Genomic DNA, 19155 nt, shown 5'->3' with positions numbered 1-19155 from the left:
ATGTTCTTCTCAAACATGTGCACATTGCCACTATTCGATAAGCACTTGACCATAGGATAAATCAACCAGCAATATGGAATTAGCAAAAAATGGCTCGATAATTTAATTTCTCAAAAGACATAGCTTTAATTACAAGGACTACAGAGCACCCCCAAAATGGGTTACAACACGCTGCGAATTGGACCTAATGGAGGTCCGTCCATCGCAGGGGAAGAAACCAACCCAAAGAATCGGCTCGGATGGTCAGATCGAATGAATGGCCGCACCTAAGAGGAGCTAGTGAAAGAGATATGTGACCGCAAGGGCAACTAACAGGAGGGTGTATGCAATTCCTTGATCAATCGCCTTCCCTGCATTCAAGAGAAAGAAGCGAGATAAGGCACGATCGGTCGACTGATCTCGAAATCAAAGAACTCTATCATGAAAGAAAGAATGGGGAGAGAAAAGGGTGCTTACGCGTACCATCGTTGGAAGGACCTTCCGGCGCGGGCGACGGGACCATGGACTGTCCGTAGCCGAGCTGAAGAAGGGTCAAGAACATGAACCCGACGATGACTGGTATGAAGCACGATCTCACCGCGTTCATCTTTGCGAAAAAAAACGCTCCAAAAGCAGAAGAATCGCGAGACCTGGACGGAGATCGGAACTGAGAAGCGAAACGGGGAAAAAGAGAGTGGTGGGATGGGAGGATTTGCGTGGACGCCGGTTCAGGATCTTGAAAGGGCCTTATATGAATGCGAGCAGGGTGGGTCAATTTGCATTTTCCTGGAAAGTCGAGAGAGAGAGAGAAGAAACACGTCGGGAACGCTGAGTTTTCAATTTTTGACTAGCGGTGGCGGAGATGGCGGCTTCTATTCTTTGACTCGGGCACGGCCCCCTGGGGAGACGATGGCGACTCCTGGGCTGCCTCGTGGCGAATTGGCGTTTCGATTTTGACCGATGGTGGGAACCGAGCGACTCTTCAGCTTTTGTTTATTCTGGTCAACATTTCAACCCGCGTCTTCCTCGAGAGTTCCGTTCGGCAAAACCTCGAACCTTCCCTCGCGTTTCTCCAGGTTCTAGAACAGGTCGAGCGTCTCTCGTGGATCGAACAAACTCATTAGGAAGTCGTGACGGGACAGGCAATCCCATAACCATTTCCGCATCAGAAGATTCCAGATGGGGTGGAATTTCAGCTGAGAACGGACGGAACCCACCTTAACTTCGCCTTCGTTTCATTGCGAATAGCCCGATCGAGACAAGGTAAGTGGTCGAAGCCAATTTCGGGTTTGGTTTTTCGACGAAAAAGGGCAATGTTTTCTTGGGTGTTCTGGAGATGGTGGTGTCGTACAAATGTCGTAAGCGGACGGCTGCTGAGCTGCGCTGATCTCTATGTATTTCAGCCGTGTGAATCGAGAGATTCGGGAATACTCCCGTTGTCGTCGTTTTATCGAAGTTTTGAGTCCGATCAGAATCGGAAATACCCGAAAGGAGGAACTGAACTCAGGTTTTAAGGATTGCGTTTGGGAGAGAACCCATCACCCATTTAAGTTGCTTGTGCCGAAAACTAGTTCAAACCAGGAATCGTTGTCCTTTGATCCTTCAGTTTGGCACCATTCGAATGTCGGGAAGACTAAAAACATTCTCTCGAGAAGTGGTTTTTGGTCCACTGAGCTGCCCATTAGCGATCAGGGACATCAAACCTCGGCGAGTTAACAATGCACGGTATCCAAATTTCGAAGCATGAAGTAAAAACCAATCGACACGACTACCATGTGATGCGAACCTTAACTCCGGTTCATATTTAGGCCTCATATTAAAACGAATCTTTGTACAAAATCGTCGGCCACAGAAATCGACCTCGCATAGGAGCACTTGGCCGAAGATGGTGGGCGCTCACTACCTCAAGTGTTCGAACTAAGATCTTTCAAGTCAAGGCAAAAACTGAGATGCGTTTGATCAAGTTGTTCTTGGGCGAGCATCGCGTCCTTAGATGTGACTCGCTGGCCTCTCACAACCCTTCGTTGAAAAGCCAATAGAAAGCGGCAGAATTCTCCCGGGAATCAAAGGAGAAGATGGACGAAACTAAAGCACTTGATTCCGAAACTTTACCTAGCACCCATTCTCATTCGCTTTCTTCTGCCGCTACATCATTCCGCAACTGCACATATTCGTTTCTTTCCGATCCCCTTTCTCCACCCCCCTCCCCTCCCATATAACAACAGAGATTCTTTGCTGGCCCGTTGGCTGCTAGGGCTTTGCGTTGCCAATATGTGCCACCCGAACGTTCCAGTTTCCTCCCTCGGGGACCCGGCTCGGCCTTCGAGATGGCAGGTCTCGCCGGTGACGGGCATCAGTTCGACAGCGGAGGCAGGTGTGCTGGCTAGGGAGGCGGCACCTGAGGCCGGCAGCAGGGGCGGCGTGATGAGGCGGTGCATGTGCTCGCCCACGGGCCACGCGGGGTCTTTCCGGTGCAGGCTCCATATCGCGGAGTACGTGTGGGGAAGAAGATGCGCGCAATGACTCTACGTGTATGTCTCGATCATGTATAAAGAAACATTGAAAGACGATGTGTTCAGTCTCATCGTCCTCGTCATCTCGCCTTTTTTCTTTATCACCTCAATGATGAATGTTGCGAGGTAAGATGTCTCAATCTAGTCCCTTTGTCTTTTTTTCACTCTCTCTTGACCTACTCCGATCGATGTAAATGTTCACGGTTCACGATCTTGGTTGGTGCCGACAACTTGTCGAATGCTAGTTATGAACTCTTGTGAACCAATTGGAGATTCTGAAATGCGAACCGGTAAGTTTCCCGCATTAGAGTAAGAGAGGCGCCATATCTGGGGACTGATATAGGCATGCGTAGAGTCAGAATCCACTTCGACGCCTGGGTTATACCGATCGTTAGCCACTGATTTGCAATTGACTGAGGTCACGAAAACAGTTTTCATCTCTGCACGGATCGAGATTCTTCAAGGTGGATTGAGCACTATCCTAGGGTCAAGCCCAGCCGGATTGGGCCGAGCCTAGCCCGCCTAGCCCGAAGACGAATATTTTTTTTCGATGGGCACGTCTGGACAACAAATTAGGTACTCGAGAGCTTGCTCAAAGCCGGTCCAACGGCCGATGGTTTTTTGGGTAGCAAATTTAAGTTCGCCATTTTGGAAAACAAACTAATAAGGACTTAAGTGATTTGCTTCGTAAGGAGTTAGGTGGGTTTGGTTTAACTTTGGGAATGGATTTTGGGTGTAAAGTAAATGTTCAAATCCAAAGCCTATTGTGAAATGCAAATTATGTTTGGCGAAATTTTTTACAAAGTTATTTCGGATTCAAGCAGTGTTTGATAAAAAAAGCTTTTGCGATGGGTTTTGGTTACATTTTTATATTTTTTTCTATAAAAAAACTCAAAACCCTTTGTCAGAGTCGACAAAGGCTAAGGCCTCCAATGAGCCAAATCGGCATTGGTAATGACCTCGGGCAACCTCTAGTTAGGGTTGTGAGACCTGAGCAACGGCTGCCCAATCCTAAGCAACCTCTGGCAACAGTCACCTAGGTTACACAACCCTAGTTAGCCTTTCGCTTGGCCCTTCGCCGGTTTCTCACCGCTAGCTAAACTAAAGAATCTGACAAAAAAGATGAATAGTTCCGGAATGGGCAAAACCGAAAAACTAAAATAATTAATGAGGGTACTTTTGGTAGGAAAAAAATTCGAATCCTAATTTTAGCATTCCGTAAATCTACTTTAGAATGCTAGATGGCTTCGGATGTTTAGTATTCCCAATGTTAGCATTTGATGGAAAGCTACTCAAAGCACCTCATCATTTTCCTAAAAGACTTTGGAGGCCGAGTGTCAATGGAAAAACTGAATCAAACACGTCCTTAATTCCCTATGCCTATGAACCTGCAAATCTCAAGATGGAAGGTCCCCCTCACATCACAACGTCACAATGTCAACATCTCGCTTGGCTACCAAAACAGAGAAAACCCTCCTCTTGAAATCGATCGATGGTGAATTAATAATTAGGGAATTTCAAATAAGAGCATAAACTACTAACGGCCATCTGAATTTTTCGCCGGCTGGCGAGCGCGTGCGCGTCACGCGACACCTTACGTCTCCAATCTAATCCAGAGAGAGCGCCGAACCAATGACGTGGACAGAAAAAAAAAAAAAAAAAAAAAAAAGGTATGCATTTTCGCTCCAACAACAGGACCAAAAGCCAAGGATAGCGGCAAGCCAGACCGACAGGACACCCAACTTACCAGTCAACGGTAAACTACCAGTCTTGCGTTCGAACTGCTGTTGCCACGCCCATCTTTTCCCCTCGCTCGAGCTTGCGTGGATTTAGCAAAATCTCCGCTGCTGGGCTGATCGCTAATGCCCCATTAGTGCTCCCTTCGTTATCTTTCGTTGCCGGTCTCGCTTTCTTGTCCCACGGCTTTTCGTTTCCTTGCCATTCAAAATAAACCAACAAAAAGGGGACGCCTTTTTGGGGTTTCTTCACGGGCTCTCCTCGACCCCGATCGCCCTTTCGTTTTCAAATTCGAGCTGGAAGTCTCCGCTTTCTGGAGTTCTCCAATTTGGGTTTCTTTGGTTCGTGCCTGAGCGGGTGTTTGTGGTGGGTGTGGGATTAAGAGAGAGAGAGAGAGAGAGAGAGAGAGAGGGGGGGAGGGAGGGAGGGAGGGAGGGGGAGAAAACGAGAGAGAGAGATTGGATCGAGGGAGAGAGGGATGGCCCGAGCGGGGAACAAGAACATACAAGCCAAGCTGGTGGGTATGTCTTTCCCTTTTCTTGTTTTTTCGGTCTGCGTGTGTGTCGATGATTCTCTGTCGAGTTTTGAATTTAGGGAGTGGGGATTTTGCATCAATCGAGTGTGCTGCTGCTGTATGTTGCATAGGGTGTGATTTTATGGAGAAAACTCCCTAAATATTTGTGATCGGTTATGATGTTGAGCTTCTCGAATGATTCTTGATTACGCTCGAGCTGCCACATAATACTGCATGGCGGATTGCTTAAATAGGAAGCCAATTCTTGGAGTATAAGTTCCGTGGATGAAAATTTGTCGACTGCAACCCCAAAAGGAATGTGCTTGCTAGCAATTTGTTATTTGAAATGGGTGTTTATTTATGCCTAGTAGAATGCAGCTTTTCATAATATCAATGTTGGATTACTACTCGTTGTCTGGAATTTCGCCTGGTAAGAAAGATGTCTCTGAGAAGAGCTTGCTTGAATCTCTTTCTCATATATGCATTGAACTCCTTGCTGGAAATAAGCATTGACTTCTGCTTATTCAATGACAATGCGGAAAATGGGAGGAAAGTTCTGGATTAATGACAGTACGTAACTCTTGTCGTAGGTACTTCTTGGGGACATGGGAGCTGGAAAAACAAGTCTGGTGCTGAGATTTGTCAAGGGCCAATTCCACGAGTACCAGGTACATTACATCTGTTCCACCACGCTTCAAAAAAATTGCTGCATCTGCAGCCTCTGACTGGAGTGAGTTGCAGGAATCCACTATCGGCGCAGCCTTCTTTACTCAGGTCTTGTCCCTGAACGAAGCGACTGTGAAGTTTGATATATGGGATACGGCCGGACAGGAAAGATATCACAGCTTGGCTCCAATGTACTATCGAGGTGCTGCTGCAGCTGTCGTTGTCTATGACCTCACTAGCATGGTATTAATGTCTCAAGTTTGATACAACAATTAATGCAAGTGTTTTATACTTTTGTTTAGAGGGATGGAAGCAGGGTTCTATTATTTAGGTTTTAGAATGACTTATATTCAAGGTTTTGCTTTGATATTGGTGAATGCCATGTAATTACGTGATCTGCTTAGAGGTAGTTTGATATCTTTATGTTTTCTGGTGAAGATAACTTATCATAGAATAATGGTGATGGAGCATATAAACAAAGTTTGTGGAAGTCCTGGATTGAACATTATAGTACTTAGGAGATGGTGCTCATATATTTGCTTCAATGAAGTACCTCAAGTGGAAAGGCTTATTGTAGAACTTATTCTCCCCTGATACCTTTTTTGTTAACTGGTAGCAGTAAGAGATCACCTTAACCAATTCAAGTTCTTTTTCCATGGCTTCAGGACTCATTTCAACGAGCCAAAAAATGGGTTCTAGAACTGCAGAGACAAGGTAACATTAAAAAATTTATTTGAGCTCTTTGTATTGTCTCTTTTTCTTCTTCTTTTTTTCCAACAATTGGAGAGAAGGTTGCTGCTTGTATATAGGGTCAAAAGACTGGATGATTTAAATCATATGATTCTCTAAGCTGCAGTTAAAACTTCGTAGGTTTTCTTTTCCTTATGTTAAAGTAGTTAGGCCTTAGATTTCTGTTTTCATTTCCAATCTTCGGCGGGCTTCATTCATTTCGATATTCACTTTATAAACCATGCATCTTCCTTTTTACTATGCTTTGAAGTTGAGTCCATTAGTGGTTGCATCTGTACTTTTTATCCTTTAGTGACTAGTCACAAGAAGCATATTTCATTTAGTAAATAGTACTTTGAAGAGGTGTCTTAGACAATGTGTGTTGGGATGTCATTGACTCATTTCCTTTTGAATGACTTGATTTTCCTATATCAGATTAATGGTGCACTTGCAAACAAGTTCAACGTATAATTTCATTAGTCTGTAGAAGTTTATGCGTTCTGTTTCTATTAACACTATATCATGCCAACCATGCAGCAGATATTGCAACTCAAACTAAACAAGATCAGTGAGAAATAAGACCTCAAAGATATTTTCTATATTGTTGTAGCTGGTGAATGTGTTTTAGTAGTTGTTGTAAATTGTGCGGTAGTGTTTTGTGAATAATCTTGGTGCTAATATGACAGCAGGGAATCCCAAGTTAATAATGTTCTTGGTGGCGAACAAGGCGGACCTGGAGCAGAAAAGGCAAGTGCTGAGTGAGGTACGTTGAATGTCCAACCATCTTTACTTCAGGCATAGACTTCTTTGAGAAGGAAACAAAGTGATGCAACATAAAAATTTCTGGCACTTTTTATTTTTTCAGTGGCAGCACCCAAAATATTATGAAACTACTCTTCTTTCCTTTGCATTTTCCTGGCAGTGAAGGCTGCATTCATTTTCAGCATAGAGGATGACATATTTTTGGCTTACCATAGTTGTCTAAATGCACCTAGCGTCATTATCTTAGATTAGAGAAGATAAGATTTTCAATCTGTTACAGTCGAATCCCACTACTGGCAGTGGCAAGTGTCATTTTTTTAAGTGTAAGAAGCCAATCACTACCTTCCAGGATGCCTGCTGTAAAAACCGATCAAATCATATTCTACTGCTGATGCTCATGGAAGTTTTGACTCCCATCAATGACTTTGACATTCTTAAAAATCTTTTTCTTCATCAGCACCTTCAGCTTAAATCAAAAGAAACCTCCCTAGTGCTCTCAATCCTCAGTGACTGTGTGTAGACTTTCACAGTTCCTTGGCTTTATCAGAATATCATTTCTCAGCCCACCTAACAGACTTTTGAGCCTTGCATACCTCCTCTGTGCTTTGACCAAAAAAAGCTTCTACTTTTATTTATGGAGTTTTCTGTCTCTTAAAAATGAAGTTATGAAGTGCATGCGACTTTACAACTGAGATGGATGTAACTGCAAGCTCCTTTGCTGACGTCATGCATGCGATATCTTATTTCTCTCAACATCAGTGATTACTCAAGTGACATCTATATTTCAGGAAGGCGAGCAATATGCTAAGGAAAATGGTTTGTCGTTTCTTGAAACTTCAGCAAAGACTGCACAGAATGTCAATGAGCTTTTCTATGAGATAGGTAATTTCATGGCTTTAAATGTTAATTTTTCAATTTGACAAGGCAAACGTTTTATTTTAGCTGGCTGAGCTTGCTGCTCCTGCGAAACTGGATACATTTATAATTAGGCTGGGGTGTTTATCAAGTGGTAGGAATTGCCAACCTCAAATGTCTTGCAGTTAGTTTTTCTGCATCCATATATTCCCCGATAAAACTGAAAGCTGGAAGTTTAGATATAAGCAATTTCCGGCTGCTCAAAGTTCTTCCCCTCCTTTTTATCCCTAAACGTTGAATTTGTTCAAAAATATTGCATAAGATAACCATGCTCCAGATGCAGCCCTACTTTTGTCGGAATGCATAGTCTGACTGATTTATCTATTGAGAATTTTCCCTTAGCCCCAATAAGCTTTAATATACTGTACATACAACTTTGTGCAGCGAAGAGAATTGCAAAAGCTACTCCTTCACGACCGACTGGAATGAAGCTGCAGAGACAAGAAAGTCGAAGAAGCTTATTTTGTTGCTCGGGGTGATTCCAGTGCTTGCTCTCTGTACGTATTTTGCCTCCATGATTCTATTACTGAGAAGATGGGTTCGTTAAAGTTAGTATGAGATAACTATTGATGACAAATAACTCCTAAGTTGGTGGGTTCAACAGTGAACTATCATAATGAGTGCATAACATTTGTTCCCGATAACCTTTCTCTTTTTAAGAACAATCTCTGTTCAGAAATAGCTTTTTCCATTTCTATTACCAGGAACAAAGAAATAGATTTTTTTAACTTTTTGTTTCTATTTCAAATCTATTATCTGGCCATTTTTTTATTCCAAGAAATAGAAAAATTAGTTGATGTCACTAAACAGAATTCTGTTCTTCTATTTCGGAGAACAAAAGAACAGAAGAAGAGAAAAATAAAACAGTTATCAAACAAGCCCTTAGACTGCCGGATAGATATATTGTTTGTAAGGTTTTGCATTCTTGCTATTGTAATTTTCGAATACCATGTATCCTATGTGCCATCTTTGCTGAAATGCTACAAATTTACCCTTTGCATAACTCTTGTTTTGGTGATCTCAGTAAGGAAATTGCTGCGAATGGCTGTGGTGGATGCACCTCTTGTGGTTGTCGATGTTGAAGATGGAATCTCATTCTGACCCTGGCTCGTGAATACTTTCATATGTACACAGTATTTCACCGGACAAAATCCTTTGCTTACCATTTCAATTGTATCAAATTCTCCTTCATGTGGAAAGGGTTATGAAAACTCGTAAGCAATAAGAAATGTTGCTCCAAAAATGATCGTTGTGGCTAACGTTTTTCGGGCATTTTTAACTGCTTGTGGAGGGATTCCTGTTGCTTTTTACACTGATTTGGGAAAGGAGTGAAAAGTTACTAGCCTCATGTACTAGTACTAATTATACATGGAGAAATCACTAAGAATTAACATGTTCAACCTGACATTTTTGTATGGATAATTAGTATCCAGACAGAGAACTAAAAGGCATCGTTACTGTTTTTTTCCTAATGAAAAGTTACTAATGCACAATAATAGTACTAGTCAACTCTTAGTTATATATATATTGACATTTTTTTCAAGTCAAAATTTTCACAATGAATAAGCTATGAAGTACCGGGTACGGATTTTTCTACGTGAACAAAAGTTATTAATACGTGTAAAGAATGAACTACAAATTACTTTTCATCGTCAAGGGGCTTTTTATTTACACGGAAAAGTAAAGGAGTTTCTTTAGAAGACAATAGTGCATGCAGGAGTAAATGGAATACTGAGAAACATAAGGCTTGATCAGAAAGACTTCCTAGAAAATAGTGGTACAGGCTTATTGAATATTTCGGTATTGATCCACTTATTTTACTTGTATATCCGCACATCACGTTAATTTGTTAGCAAATGTGCAAGCGATGGTCCCAATCATCGCTCGAATAAACCAATAGATCCGCAAAATCATGGTCGATGCAGGGAGCAGCTGGAATCCGAAGAGAGGACTGAAATCGTTAAGGCAGAGGACAAAAGCCTCGCGGGTGGCTCCAGTTCCGTTTCTCGACATCAGTGCGTTGGAACCAACAAAACCATGAAAAGCAGAGACGTTTTTACTTCGTTTTTTTAGCCCAATTTGTTCTTCTTTTCAATTCCACGGGCAGTTCACATGCCAACTCTCGTAATCCCAACACGGGCCAGCCAGCGATGGACAAGGAAAAAGCCTGCTTCCTAGCCTGCTCTGCCAAGGGAAGAAGGAGCTGGACGACGTACCGCCAGCTTTCCAAAAAGCCCACCACCCGTATCGGACCAAAACGAAAGAAAAGTAAAAGCACTGCCCTCTGCTGATTTATCAGAAAAGGTATCAGCAGAACAAAAGAAAATCAGGACGTTTTCAGTAAGTGCTGTCAGTACAAAGGGGCTTAGGTGGGCGAGCCCAATGTGCATGCCTGCAAAAGAAAGAAAGTAGCGAATACCCACCCTCCATTGACCATCACTTTGCTGATGCACAAGACACCCGATTCCAAGAGGTTGGAGAACCGAGCAGATTTTCTTGCAGATTTCTACATAGCATTTTGCAGAAAATGTACTGAACTAAACTGAACTAGACTTCCATGAAGGAGACGCAGATGAATTTCCTGTGGATGAGAACGAGAGGCCATTGTCGCTATGCAGATGAGAATCGCTCCCGATGTGCACGGAGACCCTGCATCTGTCAATGGAACAGAGCAGCCCTGAGCGGGGAGTTTCTTCATGGGGGTCAATGGAGGGGTGACGAACTTCGTCCGGATGATGGTTCTGCCTCTTTTATGTCTTTGTTATTGTTGAGAAATATTATGAGTAACAAGGGTAAAATAGTAACTTAATTATTTTTTTAAAATAGTAACTTAATTATGAGTAGGGTTAAGCACATATGAGCATATATGTATTTGTAATCCTTTTTATTTTTTATTATTAGAAAAATAATTATCTCTTCACATTGTATTAGAGTCCAGGACTTAACCCTAGACAACCCTAGACGACGGAGCAGCCACTCGCCGCCGTCGACTCACCGGAATAGTTGGCTGTCGTTGCCGCTCACCGTTGAACACCCCCTCGCCACTCAAGCGTCCCTCTTCCTTTCTCTCGCTTCTTCATGCGGCTTGCTCACATAGCTCGCATTGCTCATGCTGCTTGCGCGGCTTGATCGCGCTCGCGAATACTTGGCGTAACTTTTGGAACCATGGAGCTTGAACCAACGAACTTTTTTGAATGGCTTAGTCATTGAGCGTGGATTCGACGCCAATAATGGATTTGGACTCAAGGCAGAACTCGTTGCGAGTGAATTGGGAGAAGAAGTTGGATTTGCTGACCCCGGAATCGCCAATCAGTAGCTACATCAAGTAAATCCACTTTCTTTTGTTTATCTTTTTCAGAAATCGATGCACTCCATGTGACTCAGGAGCTTGAATTTAAAGCTACCGTTGGAAATTGGTGCACCATCCAGGAAGTGCGCATTATTGCTGCTACAACTAGAAGCCTAGCTTCCGACCAAAAAAAAAACTAGAAGCCTAGCTCTTTGTAAAAACCTAGAGGTAATAAGGAGGAGGAGGAAACAGAAGAAATTGATGCATCGCCTCTTCCTGAGGTTTAGATGCGCGCGGTGAATGATGGGATACTTTATGTTATCTTAATTATTACTGTTAAAATTTTGTGCTATGGAGTGCTGGAAAGGCTTCTAAAAATGACAAATGATGAGATATTTTCTGGTTGACAATAACCCACTTTATTATTTGTATTGCACAAAATTTTAGAAGTGGCCATTGTGGAATATAGATTTGATAGTTATTACAGAGGATAGAGTTGTCGTTTCGCACTTGAAAGTGATGTTGCATTGAATCAATGGGGATATTGAGAATAAGTATACTAGTGCTTTGGTGATTTGTATGGTGATTTGATTGAAGCCTTTCTTTTCAGATTTTCTTTTTTGGTGTATTTGATTGAATTATTTGAATTAGTATTGGCAACCTTGAAGTTCATTTCTTGGGCTCAATCATTCTTTATTCACTAATGGTGACTTCTGGATCGACTTCTAGATCTCCTTTTGGTCATTTTCAATTAACATCTGTCAAGTTAGATGGAACTAATTATCTATTCTGATCTAAAGTGGTCGAGGTCTATCTTATTACCACTAAACAACTGAACTATCTCACGTCTACAATACCGTCTGACACGAGTAAAGCTGCCAATTGGATGGCAGGAGATGCGATGATTCGGACCCTATTATGGAATAGCATGGACCCTAAGGTCTGTCCTCACTTTATTCAATGTGACTCCGCTAAAGCAATTTGGGATAAGTGTGCATTACTCTATTCGGGGCAAAATAATATGATGTGAGTATGTGACACGTGGGAAAAGTTATTTGATATTCAGTGTGGAGATCAATCTTTGTCTGATCATTATGCTTGGTTCACCACTCTCTACCAACGATTGGATACTTATCTTCCTGCCTCAAATGATCCAGATGTTCTGGCTAAACGTCAAGAGGATTTGAGGGTAATATTATATCTCAAGTCATTAGGGCCTGAGTATTCATCTCTTCGTCAGCATATTACATCTCAGAGTTCTCTTCCCACAATAGATGAAGTCTTCCCAAGCTCTTCGTTCTACAATTCATGAGAAGAGTTCTTCCATGCCGGCGGTGGAGATTGGTGCTATGCTTTCTCATGGTTCTAGTGGATGTGGAGGTCGAGGTCATGGTTATCGAAGTCGTGGACGTAGTGTTGTTCATGGTGGAAGTCATGGAGGCCGTGAAAGGGGAGTTGGGACTTGTGGTACAATCAATTCTGGGAATAGTCGTGATTCTTGCTATTGCCATCATTGTCAAAGAGCAAGACATACATAAGCTTATTGCTATACACTTCATCTAGACCTCAAACCACCTCTTGCTGCTTATGCAAGGGTTGAGGATTCTCTTAGTCCTCTCTCAATGGCTCCATCAAGTTCAACTCAAGTTCTTAAGATAGGTGATCCAGTTACATTAACATGTGCTAAGTATGATACATTGGTTCGCTCCCAACAAGTGACAAGATCTTCAGCTCTTACTGCAACTCTGGCACAAACCTCTAAAGGTAGTTCATTGTGTTTGTTGTCTACATTGTCTGATTCTTGGGTTATAGACTCTGGAGCTATCAATCACATGACTAGTAACTCTAACCTAGTGTATTTTTTTCACTCTACATCTCCTTCATTATCAAATTTAGTTACATTAGCAAATGGTTCACAATCTCAGGTTACTGGTATGGGAGTTGCTCATTTGAGTCCATCTCTTTCTTTATCATTTGTCCTTCACCTATCAAAATCTCCTTATAATTTAATTTATGTTAGCTTATTGACCAAAGAACTAAATTGTTCATTGACCTTTTCCTCTTCTCGTCGTGTTTTTCAAGATCTGATTTGTTTTGTACATAATCTTACTCCAAGTCTTAATAAACTTGATCCTCGTGCTGAAAAATGTGTCTTTGTGGGATACTCTCGAACTCAGAAGGGATACAAATGTTATTGTCCTACTCGTCGTCGTATGTTCGTGTCTACAGATTGACGTTCTTTGAAGATCAATCATATTTTTCTTCTCAGAATGTTCCACAGACACATGGTAATAGTGATGATTGTGTCCTAGCAATGCTTCCACTGCCTTCCATCTCTCCAACTACCTCCAGAAAATTTCAATTTGCTGACCGCACCTATGATCGACGAAGTACAATTCCAATTATGACAGTACAGCCTTCATCAGCACGATTCATCTATTCCCCCATCAATTGCAGTGCCAACCTCTAATCCTGATCCGCCCATTGCATCTCGAAAAGGTTCACGTTCTTGTGTTGGTCATCCTATTGATCGTTATTCTACATATTCTGGTCTTTCTGATTGTGTTAGTACACGTCATCCTATTCTAAAGTTTGTGTCATATGATCGTTTATCTCCTACCTTCTTTGCCTATGTCTCGCCGTTGTCTCTGTTTTTGTGCCTAGCAATGTTGCTGAAGCTTTTGCTCATCCAAGTTAGCGTCATGCCATGGAAGATGAAATGCAGGCACTAATTCAAAACCAAACTTGGGAACTTACTTCCTTACCTACTGATAAGCAACATGTTGGTTGTTGTTGGGTTTTCACAGTTAAAGTTCACCCGGATGGTATTCTTGATTGATTGAAGGCACGGTTAGTTATGAAGGGATATACTCAAACTTATGGTGTTAACTATAATGACACCTTCTCTCCCGTGGCCAAATTCCCTCTATCCATGTCTTTATTTCATTGGTTGTGCAATCATCAATTGGATGTGAAAAATGCATTTTTACATAGTGATCTGACTAAGGAGATCTACATGGAGCAACCACCTAGATTTATTGCTCGGGAGAGAATATGGTATGTCGTTTACGCAAAGTTTTGTATAAACTTAAACAATCTCCTCGTGCTTGGTTTGGTAGATTTAGTGATACGGTTATCAAATTTGGATTAAAGCGATGTCAGGTAGATCATTTAGTTTTTAGCTCTGTGTCTTCAACTGGCCGTATTCTTCTAGTTGTATATGTGGATGATATCATCATTATTGGCAATGATTTAGGTGGTATTAAAAAACTTAAGCAATTTTTGCATAAACAATTAAGTACTAAAGATCTAGGATCGATACTTTCTTGGTATTGAAGTATCCTATTCACATGCCGGTATCAATTTATCGCAACGAAAGCATGTACTGGACATCCTTCGTGAGGTTGGATTTTTTGGAGTAAAGCCAGTCGATGCCCATATGGATCTCAATATGAAACTTGATGCAGAACATAGAGAATTACTACATGATCTAGCAAAGTATCGAAGGTTAGTTGGTAAGTTAAACTATCTTACTATCATAAAACTTGATATATCCTTCGTGGTTAGTGTAGTAAGTCAATTCATGAGTTCTCCTCATACCACTCATTGGGATGTTGTACTTCAATTATCAAATATTTGAAAGGAGCGTCAGGTAAAGGACTACAATTCAAGAATTATGGCCATCTAAACACTGCATACATTTTTACGAAATCTCTACGAGAGAATAGAGTAAGCATCTTATGTAACAAGTTAGGTTTATTTGATATCTATATCCCAACTTGAGGGGGAGTGTTGAGAAATATTATAAGTGATAAGGGTAAAATAATAACTTAGTTATAAGTAGGGTTAAACACATATGAGTATATATATATTTGTAACCCTTTTTATTCTTTATTATTAGAAAAATAATTATCTCTTCACAGTTGTCATAGTCGCTGGAAGAGGCCCCGGCCTCTAACCTCGACAGCAACTAGTTGGGAGTCTCGAACGGAGTGTTCACTGGTCTATTGGGGCGGTTCACGTCATTGTGGTAGATAGGGTTCGATATGGACACCAGATCAGATGCATTACCGAAGTCATAGCTTCCTTGCACAGAAAAGTTCTCAACATGCTGCGTCATGCCGTCGATAATCGTGTTTGTGGATAACTAATCAGTGGGCCACTAGGGAGAAAAGGGAGCTTGCCTTTCGCAAATGCAAAGTGCCTTAAGACAAGCGCTAGGCAAGCACAATCCAGCGTGTTCAGGACAATGTTGTGGCGGGGCAGGCAGACAGTCTTTGCACCCCAGGGGACAGCGTCCGGTACAGAGTGTCACTCTGCTGATGCAACCCAGGACAGTGTGCCGTAGAAGAAAGTATAATGCTTCCGATGAAGCAGCACGAGTGAACACCTTGGCCGGCTCCAGTGGGGCTGTTGTTTGTTCGCAAGGGAGGGAAAATGATCCACAATACTTTCCATCTACTTCTTTCCTTTTCTTTTCTTGCAATGTGATCATTTTGGTGCCCAAATTTACAGACACCTCAGTGAAGCGTTTACTATTACTAGAGTAAGTGTCTAATAGATACATAGCTATTGGAAGAAAAGGAAAGAATCATTTGAAAATACTTTATATTATTTAGATCGTAACAGATACATAATATTAGTTAAAGAAGACATGCAATTGCAACTTTGACACATCTAATAATAGGCCTTGTTTGGTTCGACTTTTAGAAGGGCTTTGGGACTCTAAAATCTCTTGGTCAAACGCAAACGTGTTTGATTTGATTTTTTGGGTGATTTTGGCAAGATGTAATTGCATCTCCAAATGGCTCTAAAGGACTTTAGCTGAATGCAAGGCTTGAGGTGCTTTGAGAAGTTGTATTTTGGGAATGCAAATAGCTCAGTTACTATTCATCTTCTCCAACTTCTCCAACTAATCGTTGCTGATCGGAGGCTAACGACCGCAGGCCAAGGGGTGGCGTGTGCCGGTGACCGCCACCTAACGGTCACCTGACCCCGACAACTGTCGCCGAACCTCAGGCAACACCCGAATCGCACGACCCAGGCATTGGCTGCTTGAATTGTGTGACCCAGGCGGCCGCTTGAGGTCGCGACACTTGGGGTTGCGACGCTTGGGGTTGTGCGACCTCAAGCGTCGGCCGCCTGAGGCGTGCGACCGACACCTAGGGTCGCCGACGCCTAGGATCGCGCACCTAAGGTGGGCAACCTTAGGCGACGGCAACTGGGGGCGATTGGGCCGCCCGAGGCCAAATCCGGCGGTCCGATAGCTAGACTTCAAAAATAAAAAATTGTAATTTTTTTTTATTTTTTTAATTTAACAAAACTCCATTCCAAATGCAATTTTTACCGAATAATATTTTGCCCAAAGACATTTCACAATGCACTTTAAAACTACAACGCATTTTCCCAATAGTATTTGCCCAAAGCCGAACCAAATAGGCCCATAGTAGAGTTCTCTTAATATCTTTTGTAGTGCAATATCTTCTCCACTCTACGTGCCATCTCACACCAACGCCCGCATGAGTTACACATGAGTGAAAAAAGAAGAAGAAGCGATATTCAATGATCTTTAATTTGAAACTTTTTAAGGAGAACTTGCTCAGGACTTTGTTTGCTCTAGTAAAGATGGCGATATTCAATGATTGGCTATCAAACCTAAGGTTACCATGGAAGATCCTCCTCATACTTGTGGGGGCGTCGGTATCTGAAGGAATCCTCTACTTTCTTTTCAGGCACATGAAGTTGTCCAAGGTCAGCATCACCCTGAGTTTCCACGGGCGCCAACAAACTAATGGTTTGCACTACTTTTTTCTAATGTTTGACATAACAAGTGCACGTGTCTGTATAGAGGTTTAGATTATTGTTTGTTACCGTCAGCGTTGCTATAGCAATTGTCTTCAATTTTCCATACACCCTATATGTGCCACCATTGCTGAAATCAGAAATTTATCCTTTGCTCAAATCTTGCTTTATGACCTCAGCAAGGTAATTGCTGAGAGCAGATGTGGCGCACGTAATTGGCAACGTTGAAGATGGAACATCATTCAGACCTTGACTCGTGAATACTCTTCACATTAGGGGTGAGCATGGTCCGGGTTGGTCCGGGCCACCCCCTAACCCTAGGACCAACCCGTACATGTTGGTCCTCAATTTTTAAGACCGAGGACCGACCCTATTGAGCTCGGGACCAAGGACCGGACCGACCCAATGGGTATCCGGTTCCCGAACCCGACCGACCGATAATTTTTTTCGTCTTATTTTTTATATTCCCTAAAAAATCAAACCTACAAATTCAAATTACACATCTATTGACAATGCGGCATTGTGCAACTAAAATATAAATACTAATACATATTTAGCAAATTTAAGATGACACAATAATAGAAATTTCGTACCTGCTAACCGCTTATCGAGATATGGAACAAGATGGAAAGTTCTTGTAATCATCTATCTTTAATATTCATAACAACATATGCAAAAGTGTTTTCCTGCATTTGATCATGTAGAGTCCACTCAACAAAAAAATGAGCTTCATACCACTTGACTAGCAAATCACCGTAGCAACTTTACTCTTCAAAAACTTCTACCATTTGACACAAATTGAAAAGCAAAGTGCAGTTGAAATTCATTAGTAAAATACAATTAAACCATAAAAAGTTCAAAATACTTAATATAAACCATGAATATATAACTTTACATCTTGTTAATTCACTTGAACTTCTAAACAGGGAACAAAACAAACAACACATAATTAATACTCAACAAAAGTTTTAAATTGAAACTACTATTAGTGCTATTGATAGAACATCTCAATATAATATAATATAACAGACATTTTACTTAGGTTTGAATATATAAAAGAATTATAAATAATATAATATAATATAATATAAATTGGTCCAGCCAATTGAAAGTTCAAGGACCAAATCCAACCCGGACATTTATCAATAGTTCATGGACCAAGGACCGACCCAATCCCTTGGGAACCGGACCCGGAGGACCAGCGGGTTGGGCCGGTTCGGGAAAGTTCCCAGGGTCAACCCTAACCATTGCTCACCCCTACTTCACATGTACACAAAATTTCATCGGAACCTTTTCTTGCAACTCATTCGTATCACATTCTCCTTCACGTGAAAAGGTTTATGGAACTCATGAGCATTACTAAGAACAATGCTGCTTTGAAAGCTCGGTGCTTAAAATTTGATTATGAGTTTTAGATTGAAAATCTCTATTTTGTGCTACTATTGCATCACCGGTAGTGAGTGACAATAAATAAGTGATTGCAATTGGTAATTTTACCTTGTGGAAAAGTTACTAGTCTCATATAACTAATGCATAACTAGTGCTGATTATAGTTATACAATGAGAGATATTTGTGTTATAACAACATTTTCCATAGGGGTGAGCGATTCTAGGACAAGTCCAGGTTCCACTTGGATAGATAGAGTTCCATCAACAAGACTACCTATCCCAAATAGATATATAGAATTTCATCAACAAGAATCCCAAACAGAACCATTTATAAGTGAAGTAATTTGTCAAACCTAACAAAAGTCATATTGTGCCGTCGTGTAAAGTAAATGAAAGAGGTTGATTCAAGAGAAACACATGTAAAAAAAGTAGTGATTAGCTAATTTGAGGTTTTTAAAGTGCAAAGTATACTGATTTCTCCTGCAATATATATAAATGCAAGTGGATTCTAATGACTACATATTTTCCACCAACACCATAGCAAGTTTAAAAGTATGCCTACTATCGGAAGAACGTGTTGAATAACATTAGTAATAAAATGATGTTCCAAATTCTAAAAGTTTGATATTACTAGTATGAAAATTGGTGAAAAGATCCATAGACACTACTAGTTTTAAGATTACCTCAGTTCGGTCTAGTTCTCTAGTTCCTGGTCCAATTCTTTAGTACCCAATTCAATTCTTTAATTATACAATTCCTAGTTTGGTTCAATTCAGTTCCTACATGGAAATTGGGAATCGCACTAAATAGTACTGGTTCCACAAAATTTGAAATCAAAAACTAGATCAAGGAATCTCGGA

At 41.3% G+C, this 19155-nt stretch overlaps 1 protein-coding gene and 1 long non-coding RNA gene across 5 annotated transcripts; one reads left to right on the top strand and one right to left on the bottom strand.

The window, feature by feature from the left end:
• Window positions 1-79: 79 nt before the first annotated feature.
• LOC104436608 lies at window positions 80-2653 on the bottom strand. The gene is made up of 2 exons (XR_005549007.1): window positions 463-2653; window positions 80-350 (listed from the first exon to the last, which is right to left on the bottom strand). It is a non-coding gene; the product is annotated as an uncharacterized LOC104436608 (long non-coding RNA).
• Window positions 2654-4276: 1623 nt separating this feature from the next.
• LOC104436606 (ras-related protein RHN1) lies at window positions 4277-9094 on the top strand. Of its 4 annotated transcripts, none has more exons than XM_018869854.2 (8): window positions 4277-4750; window positions 5334-5411; window positions 5485-5652; window positions 6075-6123; window positions 6825-6901; window positions 7689-7782; window positions 8200-8312; window positions 8840-9094. In XM_018869854.2, the coding sequence occupies exons 2-7, from the start codon at window positions 5349-5351 to the stop codon at window positions 8292-8294; spliced, it is 546 nt and encodes a 181-aa protein (XP_018725399.1). In that variant the 5' UTR covers window positions 4277-4750; window positions 5334-5348; the 3' UTR covers window positions 8295-8312; window positions 8840-9094. The 4 variants fall into 4 exon arrangements, with proteins under 4 accessions (XP_018725399.1, XP_010047739.1, XP_018725400.1 ...); XM_010049437.3 differs by having other exon boundaries at window positions 4279-4746; XM_018869855.2 differs by having other exon boundaries at window positions 4281-4750; window positions 6828-6901.
• Window positions 9095-19155: the final 10061 nt, after the last annotated feature.

Source organism: Eucalyptus grandis, chromosome 3 (assembly GCF_016545825.1).
Source record: "Eucalyptus grandis isolate ANBG69807.140 chromosome 3, ASM1654582v1, whole genome shotgun sequence".
NCBI classification, from domain to species: Eukaryota; Viridiplantae; Streptophyta; class Magnoliopsida; order Myrtales; family Myrtaceae; genus Eucalyptus; species Eucalyptus grandis.
The sequence above is the reverse complement of the archived record's forward strand: the minus strand, read 5'-3'. Positions and strand labels throughout refer to the sequence as shown.

Excerpts from the sequence above, each read along its gene's own strand:
- LOC104436606 (XM_010049437.3), top strand. The coding sequence starts at position 4,708 with ATGGCCCGAGCGGGGAACAAGAACATACAAGCCAAGCTG. Across the intron at positions 4,747-5,333 it reads AGAACATACAAGCCAAGCTG|GTACTTCTTGGGGACATGGG; the intron begins GTGGGTATGTCT and ends CTCTTGTCGTAG. Across the intron at positions 5,412-5,484 it reads GCCAATTCCACGAGTACCAG|GAATCCACTATCGGCGCAGC; the intron begins GTACATTACATC and ends AGTGAGTTGCAG.